Source organism: Phaethon aethereus (genome assembly GCF_964289735.1).
Source record: "Phaethon aethereus genome assembly, chromosome: 2".
In the NCBI taxonomy this organism is placed as follows: Eukaryota; Metazoa; Chordata; class Aves; order Phaethontiformes; family Phaethontidae; genus Phaethon; species Phaethon aethereus.
Window position 1 is genome coordinate 130,675,981 of NC_138582.1, and position 17,137 is coordinate 130,693,117.

The 17,137-nt window shown below is 36.0% G+C and overlaps 1 protein-coding gene across 1 annotated transcript; it reads left to right on the plus strand.

The window, feature by feature from the left end:
* Positions 1-242: 242 nt before the first annotated feature.
* Positions 243-16,506, plus strand: EFHB (EF-hand domain family member B; the record flags this gene model as incomplete). The annotated part of the gene is made up of 13 exons (XM_082015026.1): positions 243-308; positions 623-685; positions 1,577-1,720; positions 3,509-3,689; positions 4,298-4,408; positions 6,360-6,489; positions 6,869-6,952; positions 8,729-8,796; positions 10,209-10,363; positions 11,106-11,313; positions 11,684-11,890; positions 12,422-12,603; positions 15,713-16,506. 13 exons carry the CDS (start codon positions 243-245, stop codon positions 15,875-15,877), a joined length of 1,764 nt encoding a protein of 587 aa, XP_081871152.1. The 3' UTR covers positions 15,878-16,506.
* Positions 16,507-17,137: the final 631 nt, after the last annotated feature.

Below are 17,137 nucleotides of genomic sequence, written 5' to 3' on the forward strand. Positions count from 1 at the left end.
GGGGTGCGAGGAGATGGCGGGCGGGCTGTGAGGGGAGAGGAGGGTGGGTGCGGGGTGCGAGGAGATGGCGGGCGGGCTGTGAGGGGAGAGGAGGGTGGGTGCGGGGTGCGAGAGAGAGACCGGGCGGCCGCGCCGCCCGCCCCGCACGAGCGCTCCCGTCGCTGCCTCCAGGGCGCGAGGCGGCGCCGCCCGCCGCCGTTACCAAGCGAGCGGGTAAACGGCCGCCGCGGCCCCGGGCGGCCATGGCGGGGCACCTGCGGCCCGTCTACGAGGGGAGGTTCACCGACAGGTTTCCCGAGCTGTCGGCCGTGAGTGCCTTCGCCGAAGGGGTCCCACCGATGCCGCGGAGCCGCACGACCGTTCTCTGCGCCTCTCTGGGGCCGGGGTCTCGCCGTGGGCTAAGGGAAGAGGCTGGAGGAGGCGCAGCGTGTGGGGCAGGCAGGCGCACCTCGCCGCTCTCTCTCCCTCCAGAAATGCGTGTGGCTCCCTTTTTTCGCCCCTTTTGTGAAAACGGGGACAATCAGATAACATCTCGTGCAAGGTGTCAGATTCCAACTTGACTAGTTGTGCTTATTAGTACAATGGGATTAGTTATGGCTTATTTTTTGATTGTATTGTTTAGGCTGGAAGGTTGCTTCCCACTGGCGATACAGCTGCGAGTTGCCTCACTGAGGTTTTACCCAGGGTGAGTTGTTTTTTCAGACTCCACTTGTGAAACTTGTAATAATTTCCCATTTGTGATTGTGCTTTGAGACAGGCCCTAAAAAAACCCAAAACAAAACAGTGAAAACTAAGTAATTTTTTCTACATCCCTTTAGAAACTACTGGGTTGTTTTCAGTGTTGGTTTTTGTCACATGGGTCATACAGAATAGCTGGTAGGATTGTAAAACGCTTCTGGCAGTTCTTTTTCACTCTGCATGTTTTACAAAAATGATGATGCATACTTAGATGGGACTAAATAGAATTGTTTTAGACAGCTTTTCTCTGGTAGTACAATGATAGTGATTATTATTAGGAATTATTATTACTTCTGTTGGAGGTCCTTCTATATCAAGGCTGGCCCTCACAGTTGTGCTTCCCACTGGCCCTTCCACATGTCCCTGAAGAGTGGATCCCTTAAATGGATCCCTTAAATAGCATCTGTCCCTTTAAATGGATAATTAAAAAAACAACAGCTGTGGTTAAAATAATTTCTGTAATTGCTTCATTGATGGTGGAATTCTTGTGAATCAGGTTGAAGGTTTCTGAAGTTAACAAATGTAGCATCTACTTCTCATGAAGTATACGTGAAGAAGCTGTTATCCACCTTAAACATGGAACCAGATAGTTGAAACTTAGCAACTCTCTCATTACTTCTGTTGCTGGTTTGATAAAATTTAGGCTGGGCTATGTTGACCTTATGGTCAGAATATCAGCATCTGCAGGAGCATATGCATGTGTTACAGCCCTAAAATGTCCTCAAATTTTGTTCTTACTGCTGTGGAATGTCACTGAAATGGCTGCAGTACATTTTCTTTTCGTTAATATTTTGTGAATATCTGGTGTAAAATTGTTTTTGCTTTGCCTTGTATATAGCCTATTACTCCAACTACTGTGCGAAAGTTTCGAAATACAACAAATCCAGCTCCTGGTGCTGAACGAATATTCTACGGCAGAGCAGATGATCCTGACATTGCAGCTCACTTGACACACGGCGTAGAGTCATGTTCTTCACTTGGTGTAAGAATGTGACTCATTTACTTTTGTTTAAGAATGGACCGCTTAAGAATGTCCTTAATAAGAGCAACTGATTTCTTCATAGTCAGGGATAAAGGTACATAGCTGAGTGATTTACACTGCAGCGTTTCACCACTCTTGTGGATTATCTGAATTCTGAGGTCAATTCATAGGATTTGACTGGCATGATTGAAATAGGAAAACACTTGAAGTTCAGTGACTTTTATCTTACCAGTGACTTAACTTTTGCAATGACTACTGAATTATTAATTTCATTTCCACATTTAAGTTAATGAATAGTCTTCTACCAATAAATTTTGCTGCTTTCTTCTTTACTGATTACAGAGGTAAACCTGTTGAGCTCTTAGCGAGAGAACTGCTATCTGAGAATGTGTTTATAGTTCAGTGTAATTATTATATATTCTTTCTTACCTTTGGGTTGAAACTGATTTTGTTAGCTAAAAAGTGATGTTTTGGATATGTCAGACTATTTTGTGTGTATTCTTTACTTCAGAAATTATTTTTGTAATCTGTAATCAAACAACTGAAGAGATAATTGGTGATTTTATCACATAATTATTGTTCAAATCTCTAAAAATAACAGTTGTGTTAGTAAAATACACTTTTATGATGCATGTCATCAGCTGAGCTTGTAAATTAATAGTTTTCAATTTTACAAATTCAGAAGTTGAGGCAAAGAGGAGTTCAGGTATCAAAAATAGGTCTTCAGGTTGAAACACATAAGTCCTGATATTAGAGGTTGTTGAGTAGGACATTTATTAGGCATATCCAAAATGAAAAAAACCCAGGTTCTTTATGTTGCTCCTCAGAAGCTTATGTTGAATGGAGTGATTTGTTTAGCCTGTACTGTCTGTTGAAGGCTGTTTCACTTTGCATTATTATTTACATTTTAACTGGAGGAAGAGTTGGAATCTTAGAGAACTCACTAAGCATGGGTTTGGATCAATTGTGTTTACTACTACTTTTTTCAGTATTTCTTTATGTAACATTCAACAAGAGTCTAGTTATAAACCCTCTTTAGAGTACCCGTTACTTTGATGGGTAACCTGAAAAATGAAATTATTTGGGAAGATCAAAATACGCTGTTTTGTCATTTTTGAATCTTCTGTTTTTGAGATTTTTTTTCCCTTTGAAGTTGACCTAATTTACAAGTAAGTTCTATTGACCCAAGGCCAGTGTGTACACTGAGAAAAAAAAATTGTCCAACCTAGTGCTAAGCTGTGAAAATCCTGCTGAAGTAATTTCTGTTGGTATGTTGTTTTAGGATGCAATATTAGTGTTTATCTTGAAATATTATCTTTAAATTCTGCATCGGCAGAATTGGATGTAGCGGTTTAGAGAATAGATAGTCTTAACTGTTAGGCAATAGATGTTTTTAATCATAAGCACCAGGACACTTCATTCTAAAGATGTCATAACTATAATCATTTTCACAGTGAAGTTTTGGCCATATTATAAGTTGACTATAGTTTCTAATATACGCTAAGAACAGAAAGGCTGCAATCTGCAATTGTATAAACTAACAAGTGGAAAAACTCGCATAAAAATAAGATCTGTCTTGCAATATGTATTTTATTTAGATGGAGATTTAGCATAGCATTGATTATTAGTGGTCTTCTCCCAAAAAAACAGTTTTGTTTTGCACCTTGTTAGATAAAATTCGGAACATTTACGATTTCATGTGTGTGTGAAGGGGGTGGCCATATTGACGTGTGAATGATTAAATTTTCCTGGTTTTCCTGCCACTTGTGTTGTTTGTGATGTCTGTAGGGAGCTTCATTGATAAATCCACCTCCTAAAACTAATTTTCAACAAAAAATACAAGACAAAAAAGAAGCAATCTACTTTAGTAATCGTCAAGCACCCTTGGGCAGATCACATGATCAGTCTTCTATGTTACCTAAGGGCTTGGATATAATTAATACTACATTTGGAACAAAAGTCATCCAAGGTAGGAAAATTTAGCGTTAAAACATATTTCTTCTAAGTACAAGATAATCTTCAGTTTAATATGTAGCCCATATTCTATGCTTCCAACAATTCCAGCTTAATAGAAAAGTTATTATTATAGCAGTTATTGAAAGGCATAAAAACATACTAGTATTTTTCAGTTATGATGAAGAAACAAACAACTGAGAACATTTGGTAACTAGTAGGGCTTTTGTCTCTGTTCCAAATCTGTCTTTGTAGATTTCCCTGGAGAACTGTTTAGGTAGCTGACAACTTACCTTCCCTTTCCCAGCTATTCTAATAAGTCTAATAAAAGATATTACCTTGATCTGTAAATCTTTCCTCTATAGACTGGAGCAAATCACATATATGTGTTGACCATGTAGCTCTCTTGCAACAGTTATGTTAATCTCAGTCTCTGTGGGTTTTTTTCTCTAGTCCCAGGTCATTATGTTGTAAGATTCCTATAGATTGACTAGAAATGTGGTAAGAAGTACCACAGTATTAGCATCTTCTCTAACAAGATATTGTTTAAAATTAAGAACCAACGAAACAAAACACCCATCCCCTTTACCTCCCCCAACCATATATTTATTCCTTACTTTCCAGATGTATCAGCTGGAGAGCTTATAAATCCACCAAAAACTTCTGAGGAAGTGGATAAAGAAGCTAGAGAAGGACATGATCTGTATATTGTGTCACATAATGATTATTATATGGGTAAGTTCAAAGAATTATAAGAAGCCGCATAGAAAGTTCTGATATAAATAAAGGTAATTGTTCCTCCTTGTGACTTCAACACATATAGTATGCTGTTTTTTGAGATATAAACTATTACTTTATCTACTGTATTAATATAACATTCTTTCTAAAAGTAATGTTGTAAAAAAATACTTTTATGCAACTGAGAGAGCATGACCTGTTTCTAGAACTGTAGATCATTTCGTGGTGGGTGTATTAGTATAAGAACTTAATGAAGGAGTTGGAAGCCTGATTTCTTTTGGGTGCTATTTGAAAAGCAAAGTGTTTCCAGGAAGCTAGAAACTCAGAGATGCCATGGTTTCTTACTGAGTTTGGCATTGTCAATGCCACCAAGAGTAATCTCAGGCTTAAAGCCACAGGCTGTGAGCCCAACCTATTCCAGTACTTTCATCCCTGGTTCTCCTCTTTTATCAGGATCCAAACATAATTTCAGGGCAGCTAGGTTTTCTGCTGGGGAGCTCAGCATCAAGCTCTGGTTACAAGGAATTTCGGGCTGCTGACTGGCTCTTTGGAGTGCAGGTTTCTCAGCCTACACCATCCTGCCTATGAGTCTGCCCCACAGGCTCCATCTCTGCCCTTCCAGTGGACTGTGCCTCCACTGTTTCAGCTTCTGGGGGCTGTACTTGTGTGAAGGGGTCTGCTCAGGGATGGCTACCCTTTATCTCATAGGTCTGCACAGGAACAGAGTGACAAATAGCACTCTGAAATGCAGTACATGTATTGCTTTTGCAGCCACTTCTATTTTTCCCAGTTCCATCATTTCCACTTAGGGTGAGACTTATGTTGCTGCTCAATAAGACTATTATTATAATAAAATTGCCTATTGCACTAGTACCAACAGTTTTGTAGGTGTAGGCCAAACATGTAAGAAACTGCAATACAGATATTTTGGTTTTAAGGAAGCAGTTACATAGAAGTGAAATTATAGTACTGTGTTCTCTCACTGAGAAATTCTACTACAAGTATTGTTAGTATAAATTGGCCAAACTTGTAATTTTATTTCCCCTCTTCCCCACCTTTCTTAGGTGTTTTAGTGGAATTATTCATTATCTGTTTATGTCTCCTTTTCAACTTCCATCCACAAGATCATGGAGAGGCCAAGCCAAAACCAGACAAACAGACAGAAAAAAAACAAAAGTCAACTACGTGCCCCAGTTTGGAACATAAAAACTCCATGCTGCCATATAGCCAGAGGAAGCCTTTATTAGAAAGCAAGCAGTGAATAATATTTTTTGAAAGTTCTAATCGCCATTCTTTTAAAAATGTGATTGAAAAGAGCTTGAAAAACATAATGACTTTTTTTCTGTGACAAGAAACATGTGCTTGCAGCTCATTTACACATAGTACTTACCTTGTACGTGAAACTTCATTTTATAGTCGGGACTGAATTAATAGATTCATGAACAAGTAGGGTAATACCTTGTTTACAGTGAAGTCAGTGGCAAAATTTCCATTGAAGTCAATGTAGCAAGAGTGTATCTGAAAGTGCAGCACCTCAAAAACATTTTTTTATTTTAGTCTTTTTTTTAACAAATTGTAAATTAAATGGTACACATCTCTGCTCTGGTATGGACATTAAAAAGTGATTTGTTTGCATGACCCTCATTACTTAGGCTACCTGGTATTTTTTCATTCTGTTGGGCTTGTCTTTAGTCAGACATAAAAGGATATCCAACTATTTTACCAGTGAAGCAGTTTTTGCATTTTATTTTGCCTTTTATCTTTACTTTTTACAATTAACTACTTAATAAACACAGGGAATGGAAATCAGTTATCTTTAGTTGAACAGAATTCTTAATCAGTTATTTGCTTTTGTTTCTTTATTGTTTTGTCTTAAGAATGAAGATACTTAGTACAATTTTCTTCCTGAAGTGTTTTATACAGGTTGAAATGCTTACTTTTTCCACAGGGGAAGCAATAAATAGGAAGTATGACTCTCCAAACTTCAGCAAGTCTTTTGTTTATGGAATAGAAACCCCTCACTTTAAAGATGGGCGAAGTGTATCCAACTCCTTAAATTGGCTCTATGATCTGCAATCGTAAGTTGCAGTGAGTTAACAAGTTAATTGGTGGTGTGAGTTCTCAAGAAGAGTGAGTCTTCATATTCAAAGATAATTTTACATCTCACAATCCCATTCTTAGCTATATTGAACTGAAAAGAAAAGGCAAAGAGTAATTTTCGGAAGAGTTTATCCAAATCAGTTCTACCATAATATAACAGCATTTGGCATGTCTTCAGCATTACATAAAGACACTTTTGATTTTAAATAGCAAGGTTTTTCAATTACTACATTTGTGTTTGTCTTGCAGAGGAGTTGCTGTTTTCTTCTAACATATAATAATATTTTTTAATATTATTGAAAAATTGTTGAATATTGTTAAACAAATATGTATGACAGTTATTTTCACAATTTGTAGGAAGAGAGCGGCAAAAATCATATCAAAACGAAGTGATGATTTCAAGGAAAAATTTCAACCTCAACTTGGAAAAGTCCTTGATCCGTAAGTAAGCAAGGATATCTTCCAAGAACAAAATTCAATCGCGTTTGCCAAGTATCCAGTATCTTTTTCTGTCTTGGGTAAAAATTATAACTGTGCGCTCAGTGCTTCCACTGCAGCAGTCCATTACAGAAAGCGACTTTCTACTTGCCCTATTAGGCTGGTAAGTACCCAAGTTACTAATGAGGGCTGTATTGTGTCTATGTGGTGAAGTTAAGTCTTACTGTTTAAGTGGTCTATACCTGAATTGGTCAAATTTGCACCAACCAAATTACAAGCACACCATAACACTTCATTTTTTTCCTTGTCTTTTGCAGTTAGGAAGGTTTGAAAGAACTGAAATGTCTCACCTATTGTTTGGAGATTTGATCATTTCACTCTGACACAATTTTTGGTCATCTTTGTTATATCACCTGTATTCTTACTTTATTACTACCTTGGAAAAGGACATGGAACTAAATTGTGTTATTATCTAGCAGTGTGTATCAATCGCAGTTAAATCATTACAATTCTACATAAACCTTAGGTGATCTGGAACAGCTTTTTAATTTTACAAAACAGTGCTCATGAAGGGCTACAGTAGTCCTAAGATACAGTGTATTCAGGATCCATCTGTGCTACAAATCTAGGGTTCCTGAATGTATACAAAGACTGTCTTTGCATATGCTCTAGATTTCTGCAAAATTGTATTTGAAGACTCACAAACAACATTATTGACTTTGGTTTCAAAGTTTAATTTTAAGCTCAAGATCACAGACTTAAGTGACTCTGGAGAACTATGCCCATAGTACCTGTATGGAGTGAAAACAAATGTGAGCCCGTTTCTCCTCCCCCCTTCACTGTGTCCTAGCTTATTGTGAAGTAGACCTGGAGTGTGAGCAACATGAGGCAGTATGATCAGTCAGGGAATATGGGTTGCAGTGCAAGCTCAAACCCAGCACTAATATTACAAGACAGACACAAGACAACCTAATTTTATTTAGTGAATTTTACACCATCCACATTCTATGCGTAACATGAAAATGGTAGAAGAAAAATACACATAGTAGTTTTTAGATTACAGTGCTTCCATCTCTGTGTGGATTTTTTTTGTTTGTTTGTTTTATATTTTAGAACAAAGCACTGATTGTCTTTTCAATTTTGATGGAGATTTCTGATTCATGTAACAGTTTTAATTATTAAATATAGATATAAAATGAACATTGCATCTTTTTGAAATTAAGAAATAAGCAAACAGTTCTTTAATGTCACCAGCAGCATCCTCATTTTCTGGTAAGTAAAACTAGGCCAAGTTTTCCAGGTGGTTATTGGCTTGGTTGCTGCTTTTGGTAGACACATAATTGCATGTGAAGAAGCACAGATGTGATTCAATTTTTCCACTTTCTCCAAAAGTAGTTTATTTGGAGACATTATTTCAGATGGAGATCTGGTTTGCCCTAAACATTCCTACTATTTGACAAGTATGTTACAAGGACTTTTCTCACTCATTTCTATCGTCTTAGAAAAGAAAATATTTTAGCATAGAATGTTTTTCCTTTTATAATGTTCAAAAAGTTAATGTTTACATTTGGTTGTGTTATGTTACAAACAGCAAATGTTCTAAATGGGTTTATAAAGGGATGCTTTTCCGGAATGACAACTTTGAAGCAAAGTACTGATAAACACATTTCAGGTGAACATGTGTATCATCCCTAATTATGTAACAGATGATCACTCCTTTTTCGTAATAGCATAGGGCTTATTTTTCGACAATTAACAAAGAAATGTGCTTATTGACAGTATAGCAGAAACCATGAATGTTCCTCCAGGCCATACATTTGGAATGTCACTCCGTCCAGATGAATATGGTAAGGTCAGGGGCAGAACAAAATCTTAACTTGTTGATGAAACTATGCTAAAGTAATTACTCTTGGTTGTGTAGTGTATAATTTTCCTAAAATCTTAGAGACAAGGTGCAAGAATTTAACAGTGACTAGATTTTTGGAGGGAGAATTTGAGAAGAATTGAAGTTGATAGTGGGAAAAATATGAATGCCAGAAATAAAGGAACTTTAGTTTCTGGATGATAGTTTTTGTTTGTTTGTTTGTTTCTTCATTTTAAAGACTTTATATCTGAATGTAAACAAAATGAGAAATAGCAGAAAGCTCATATTGACATCTAAGTAATGAAGTTAAAATGGCTATTTAAGCAATTACATGTCTTTCCTCTCAATGATTTTTCTAGCACTTCTATAAATAGAGTAGAAATAACAAGCAATAAATAATAAGTTTTTGAAGGTAGCAGGGAGACAGAAAACAATGAAAATTAAAAAATATGAATGAAAATTATGTCAAAATTTTGAAAGCTAGTCAGCTCAGTCAGTGTTGGGATTGATGTTGTTTTAACATTATGTTTAATAACTAGGGAATACAGTGAATATTAAGGCAGCAAAAAATGTGCGTGGCTCAAAGTTATTTAATTAGTCAAGACCACAGAAGTCTTACTCAAATTCTGCATAAGCTTTTGTACATGCTTTACTAGGTAGTGTAATAAAATTAAGTATTCTAAATGTGTAGGTATGCGTGTCTTATAAGGAACAGCAGAAGGAACTGAACAAAAAAAGTAGTTATTAACAAGTAGAAAATAGTGCTTGTACATTGCTGTTAGAAGGGGATTAGGTGAGCTACTCCTATTTGTTTTTGTACACTGAATGAACTTCTTGCACTCTAGAAAGGGACCTTGGTGTCTTGAGGTCTTGGATGAAGACTGTAGTTCAGTGCGCCAAAGTGTTTAAAAATACTAATAGAGTTAGGATACGTAGAAAATGGGAAAAGTAACACAAAAATAGTACATTGTCTTTCTAGAAATCAATGGTATATAATTATCTGAAATATTACATTGACTTTTCCATTGGTTCTTGTAAGTATCCTGAAATATGACAGACTGGAAGTGATAGATTAGTAATATATGTTCTTCTGCTCTCAACTATTTGGACATTGAGTAACTTACTGCTGTCAGAAGCTTTTGGAAGCAGTGGATGGATTTGTGAAGCTATAGTAAGATGTTTCAAAATTTTTCATATTAACTGCATGTAAGTAGAGAAATTATCATATGGACCATTTGATCTTTTAATGAATTGGCTGTATCAAATGTTCATCAGTGCTGAAAAATCAGATCGCAAAACTAAAATTGTCCTTTTCCCTAAGACTGTAAGCCATTTCTTTAAAATGTCAATTTTCTGTATATGAGCAACTAATTGAGGAAGTGTTTGTTTTTATAGGAGTTGGTGATCTTCTTCATTGCCGGGTTCCATGTGAGGTCCTCCATGGTAAAGACAGAGAGAGAGCTGTCTTGGCTGCAGTTCGTCAAAGTTTGAAGAAAGCTAACTATGAGAATTTTGACATGTTACTAGAAGCATGCAGGCATTATGATAAGGTTAGTGCTTTGAAAAAGTATAAATGTAAAGGAATGTGTGACATTAGCTCTCCTGTGCTATGGACATAGAGACATGAAGAAACACAAGCATAGCAAGGCAAAATAGATGAAGACTATAAAAGCAAGGTAACTTCATAGTTACTGTGTGTTTAAGCTACTGTGATATGCTGTGGAATTAAACAGAGCAGTATTTGGAATATCCAAGTTAACAGCGAGCAAGAGACATGTGAGCAGGAATAATCTTAGCATTTTTTGCTCTTCAAAATTTGATATTTCTTCTTAAAATGGTTGAAGGGATTATGTTCATCTTTTCTTCCAAGCTGTACTTTTTGACTGCATCACCAAGCATCAGAATTTCAGATCTTTTCTTTTTGTCTCTCTGGGGAAAAAAAAAAATTGACATTTTATATATAACATTAATTGTAATGTATACAGAATGATTGATGCCTTACTTTCAAAAGAAATCTTGGCTTTGCCTCAACATTTATGATTCGGTTGTTAACTTGTCACAATAGCCTGTCACACTTTTTTACTCTCAAATCACTATATTGTTGAATTTGAAAATTATTTATTGACACTTTTATATTCAGATCTTAATTTCTAAATTACTCAGGGTTTCTTTTTGTACTCAGCAATGTTACTCTTCTGAAACGGTGTGCCGGCACACATATATGTATATGTTCCTTTTGGTGAACCCTTTTTATAATGGCTATTACAACAACTTTTATTTTATTTATGATAGAATGGTGATGGAATGGTAGGCAAGGATGACCTACGGAAGTCCTGTTTTCAGCTTAATTTGAATCTAGATGAGGAGCTGCTGGATTCCTTATTTGACTATTGTGATTTGGATAAAGATGGTCTGATTAATTATTTGGAGTTTGCAAACTTTCTGAACTGGAAAGACAAAATGGCTGTTAAAGAGTTTGAAGAAAAAATAATTACAAAAGGTAGGTGGCACAATACTGGGAAATTATGGAGATGATCTTGTTCTTAGAATACCTATTGAAAGGACGTTACTGTTGCAGACAAGGTGCTCCTTCAGAAGAGTAGGATTTAGAGAGTGCCTTTAGTCCTTGCCCGCCACCAGCAGAGCCTCAGATACAAATGTCTTTCAGAACCCTGGAGTTCAGTGTTGCATGTTGAGAATGTCCCATAAATCAGGAGAAAGTAAGAAATCTCTTAGAATCATTATCAGAAATTCAGATTAATTTTGTTACCTACTTTATAGTTTTTCAAGGATTCAAGCAATGGTTTTTACCTCTTAGTCTATAATGTGCTGATGATAAAACCTGGCTGTACCATAACTTTTGTTTGTAGGGAAAAAATTAGATGCTCCTGTTACGCCTGAAGACACAAAGATAAAAGATGAGCCACTGCTGAAGCAGGAAGATCTTCTGTTAAAAGAACTGGGAAGCTCAGAGAAGACACCAAAACCAATTAAAGGATCAACAGATCATGTATTTGCAAATTACCAAACAACTTCTTCTCAGTATAATGCTGTAGTAGGTGGTCTCCCAACAACCTGTAAGTACAGTGGACTGTACTTCTCACTTCTGAGCATTATTTAAGACAAAATCAAGAATGAGTTAAAAAAGTATTGCAAAGGTTCTACTATTGTACATTAGTGAATTAATTTATCTAAACTAAGTTTGTTTAGGGTTATGTCTTGGAAATTGGCATGGCTTGGATGTTTGGCATGGTTAATCCATTCAAAACGTGAAAGTTAATCTAGATGTCTGTGAGAAATTATGCTAGTAATTTTAGGAGAACAACATCTTCTTGGAGTCACCTAAAAATGTTTTCAGCTGGAAGTACTGGATATATGCTAGAATATTACTGCAGAATTTCCTGTTGTCATGCTTCATGATATAGATGAAGCTAGGAATTCTGAAAGTAGGAAAAAAGAGATGAGGAAGAAAATTATATTACTTCTTATAGAACCTATGTGAGAAGAAGTATCAAATTTATTTTTATTTCATACAAAATGTTTTATCCTTCCTGGCACTATCTTTACATACAGGCTTTTCCATGCTACCTGTTGATTGATTTCCACAGGTTATCCAGTGTGTGGTGTTCCAACTGTTCGTTCAGATATTCCTGCTCCTCGAATTCGCCGCATCAGTGACAGAACTAATTATGGTGATGAGGCCAATGCTTATGCATTATTGTTCCCTTCTGTCTTCAGTCAAAAGGGAGTGTATGAAAGAGACTTTTTTAAAACAAGACCAAAGGCAGAGGTATAGTGCATTTCTTCAGAACATTCTTCCAAGATAAGTGTACCTCTAGCCACGTGGGAGTGGAAAGTCGTGTTATCAAATAAACAGCTTGTAAAATTCATTGTTGCAACATTACCATCTTTCTTCACATCCATTCAACTATCTGAAAAAATATGCACTCTTCATGTTCAAAATTATTCATAAAGGTGGTAGATATTAATTTTTTTGAGATATAACTTCAATAAGTAATATAAGGAAGTATGTCAGGTTGTTGCTACTCACATGCTCAAATGCTGTGTCAGACAAGGGTTAGTAATTAATCTAGGACTTAAGAGTCTATGACTCATCATTCTGCAATGTGAGAAGAGCAGAGCAGTTGTGAAATTTCCATCCTTAGACATACTCAAATTTCTGAGCAAGGTTCCAAGCAACATGGTTTAACAGCAATGTTAGCCCTGCTTTGATTATGGTTGGATGGATGATCTCCAGAGATCTCTTCCAACCTAAGTTAGTCTATGAGTAGATGTCTTAAAAAGCCCCACAAGAAGCATTTTACTGGTATGTAAGACTAGTTTCTATCACAGAGTGATGGTCAGTGGAAAATTTTACCCAAGGTGTCTCTCCCCGAACAAACTTGCAGGTTTTGCTAATGGCGAACTCAGCAACCTCCTTGAATATATCTTTTAAGTGCTCTGCTGAGTCAGGGTCAAAGGCTCAGATCTGCAAAGGACTTGTAGAGTGATAGAGGATGTAGGGAGTCACACACCAGTGCTGTGCCATCTCATATTTCTAAAGAGAAAGATAGGATGTGAGACTGTAGGGACTTATGTGGGGGCTCTGTGATTTTTCCGTCTGATATCACTGTGGGCTGCTACCACTCTGTTATCTCACAGCCCAGAGTTCTCCCCACATAACAATGAAAACAACTTTGCTCCTTCTTCAAAATTGTTTACTTTTTTGCTTCTACATTTGTATGCATTTTCTGGTGAAAAAATAATAAGAGATAACTTCACTACTTGAAATACAGTTTATGAGACAATTGTAACAAAATGTGACATTCCAATCTAAAAAGAAAAAAGAAGCGTGACAACCTCTCCCTTTATACTAGTCGTTATATTAAATATTCAGTCACATTTGAAAGTGGATCTGGAACTGGAGTATATATTTTACAGAAAAGAATGTTGCTAATTAGTGGTTGGGGTTGTAAAAGGTGTGGTGTCATATTGTATACATGTCCATGAAATGGCTTGTCAGAATGTCGTGTACATGAGCATTTACCATTTTATAATCTAGCTCTGAAGCAGGAAATCAGTAAATTCAGAATATAGCTAACAGTAAATAGAATTCATGCTTCATTGGGAAGCCCATTATACCTGTCAAGCACTAGATAGAACTTCTCTGAAGTTATAATGGGGCCTGAGATGTCATACTCTGTTGTAGACTGTACAGGCTATAGAGAGTTCAGTACAGAACCACCTCTGTGTGTGGTTAATCACATGTGGTTAAATCACCCTATACTTATGAAATGGGCTGTTTCAGTGTTTTAGTGATGGTCTTTGATTTATTTTGATATGGAGCATTAATATTTTCAAACATGTAATAGCTAATGAAATTATTGTATGAAAGGCCAGAGTCATTTAATACTACCAGTTTTTGCATAGGCCTGTAGAAATGAATGCAAATTTGACTGTAAAGGAGTTTCATGAGGTGACTCTTCATGTTAGAAAAGAACAAAATAGTTCCAGGGCCTGCTGTTTTCTTCACTGGAATTTGTCCTAGTCTATTGAAGAGAATAGAAGTTACGTAACTGAGTAATAGTGTGTAATTTATATTCAACATGATCACATTGGTAATAGGTAAGGGTCAGTTTAACTCCTCCTTCACACTTAATAGTCTGTGGTTTAGTCAGTGATTATTTTATGGTTGTTGATGAGCCTGGACAGAGTTGTATTTTAATATGGTGAAACCAAGTTATGAGAGCATGTGGTTCTTTATGGTCCCTGCAGTGGTATCCTGTAATTGAATATTGCTTGTAGTTTAACTTTTAAATTTCACTGGTTTGTTGAAGACATTAGATCAAATCTGGATATAATTGTATCCAGATATGTATATAATATATAAATATTTATATAATATATATAATTTATATATTTATATAATATATAAAAATATATTATCAATATAATATAATATTGATTTAACTGAAACAAGACCTATGCTTAAAGAAACAAAACTTAGTCCATGTTTTCCTCCTGTAATTTCAGCAGGCATAAACTGTCATAGATTTATTGGCTAAGATGAAGCTGCAGATTTGTTGTACTGTGGATCAGGCCTATATTTATACATAAGACAGTTTTAGTGAAAGATGACAAACAAGGTTGATTTGACTGTGTTAAAGGTCTTACTTTATCAAAGCATGCATAAAATCTCCAGAGCATAAATATAACACATGTGCACACACACACGATACAAATGAAGAAGCCAAACGTGTGCTTATAGTAAAAGAAGCACAAGTCATGTCAATATTCTTCTAAAGCCACCTTCCTCTAACGAGTCAACAGGTCAGTGTAATTAGGCATGCAGCAGGAAGCATCCAAGTGAGAAAGTATGGAAAAAAATATTTCTGCTGAATTACTTTGGTGTAAAACTATAGCCAGATCCAAAGTTGATGTGAACCATTTCATTTTAGTCACCTCACCCATTTATCTATACCAACTGAAGATCTTGTGTATAGTATTCTTGCTGTGAAATGAAGACAATAATGTAATCTGGTTTATGTCAATAACTGCAAACCTTAAAAATACAATGGATAAACAAGACTTGACTTAGGGCTTTAAAAAAATGTTTACTTTTCCCTGAATCTTCTGTGTTTGATTTTTCCAATGTTGTAGTTGTATCAATATTACTTTATTAACTAAGGATAATTTTGTACAACACAGCTTTCATCCCAATAAGATTCAGAATTACTTAAATAGGAACTTCGGTTAAGGATGCAGGATGTTTTTTAGTTTTTATTTAAGAGTGGGAAAATATTCTTCAGCAAATAGAGATTGCTAATATATGTAAAAGCCAGACTCTATAGTTTAGGGAAAATGCTGACCAGAATTATGTGAATTGTATTATTTTGTAGCTTGCACAAATACTCCGCAACATTGGCATGAACATTTCAGATGAAAGGTTTGAAGAGATATGGAAGCAAGCCTGTATGAAACATCAGAAAGAAGAGGTTTGTGTAGAAAGCATCAGGAATGTACTGGATGAAATACATGTATCACACACAAAAAACAGTTGCTAATTCTAGTCTTTGGGCATGGCATTTATTTAAATTGACATCAGTCAGAATTCTGATGCTGAATACAATAAACATTTGAAATAAGGTGTGTTTACAGAACTGGAATTCACTGTTTATTGTCTTTCTGAACAGTGGGTTCACCACATATATATATGAATCTTTCTGCTGTCACTGCAGTTAGTAGGAACTGATATCGATAGGAATAAAAGAGGATACAGCATGTTTGTGAATGGAAGTAAAATATTTATCTTATATTCTTTATTTTATGTTTTTTTACAGTGTTTCTAAGTCTAAATAATAATACTTTGAGCATGGACACATTTTTCATTTTTTAATTTATTTTTTTCTCTTATAAACAGAAGGACACTTTTGAAAGTACTTAAGATAAACGTTTCAGATATGCAAGACCTCTTAAAGGTCATTATCATAGAATGGCATCTTGCCTTGCTTCTAATATTCCATAATTTCTTGTCAACAAAATGGTAGCTAATGGAGATCTGGTTGTGGTAAGTTACTTGATATGTTTAAAAATTTGTGTGAGAAAGTGCCTTACAGCAAGATACTAAGGAAACTACATAGTCATGGGTGTGGGATCTAAACTGTTCTCATGAGATCGACTGCGTAAGAACCAATTGACTATGAAGTACAAAATTAGATGCCCAGTTGTGTGGCAGAAGGCTCATATTCTTTATGCAAGCTTCTGGCTATTAGGTAGTAGTGTTCGGCTTTCACAAGCAAGAAAAAAAGAATGGATATTTAGAGGTGTATGTGTACCTTATATAAAAATACAGGCTAGGTAGTCAGAAAAGTTTGGGAGAGCCTTCAGAGAGCTAACTGTTCACCAGTGATCAATGCAATTTCTTGGGAAAAGGGGTCTTCATAAATGAAAAACACTTGAGGGTCATTACGGAAATCTCGATGAATACCCTATTTTTGAACCTTATGTAAAGATACCTGCTTTCATTCCTCTACTTTCAGTAGAATCTTTTCCTTTGTCAGTGAAATGGAATTAGCATTGTTCTTGGACAGTCTGCTAAATGAGTGCAGAATAAAGAAGACTGATAAATCGTAGTTTAGTTTTTTGCCCAGTATGTTTCTAACCACAGACTAAAGGTTTCCTTTTGAACTTGGGTTTGAAATGAGCTGGAAGTGTTGTTCACCTAAACTTACCTCTCCTGAAGCTTTAAAGGATTAATCACAGAACAGAGCTGTAAATTCTACTTGTAAGTGCTTGTTTTTCATCACCATATACATATGAGGCCT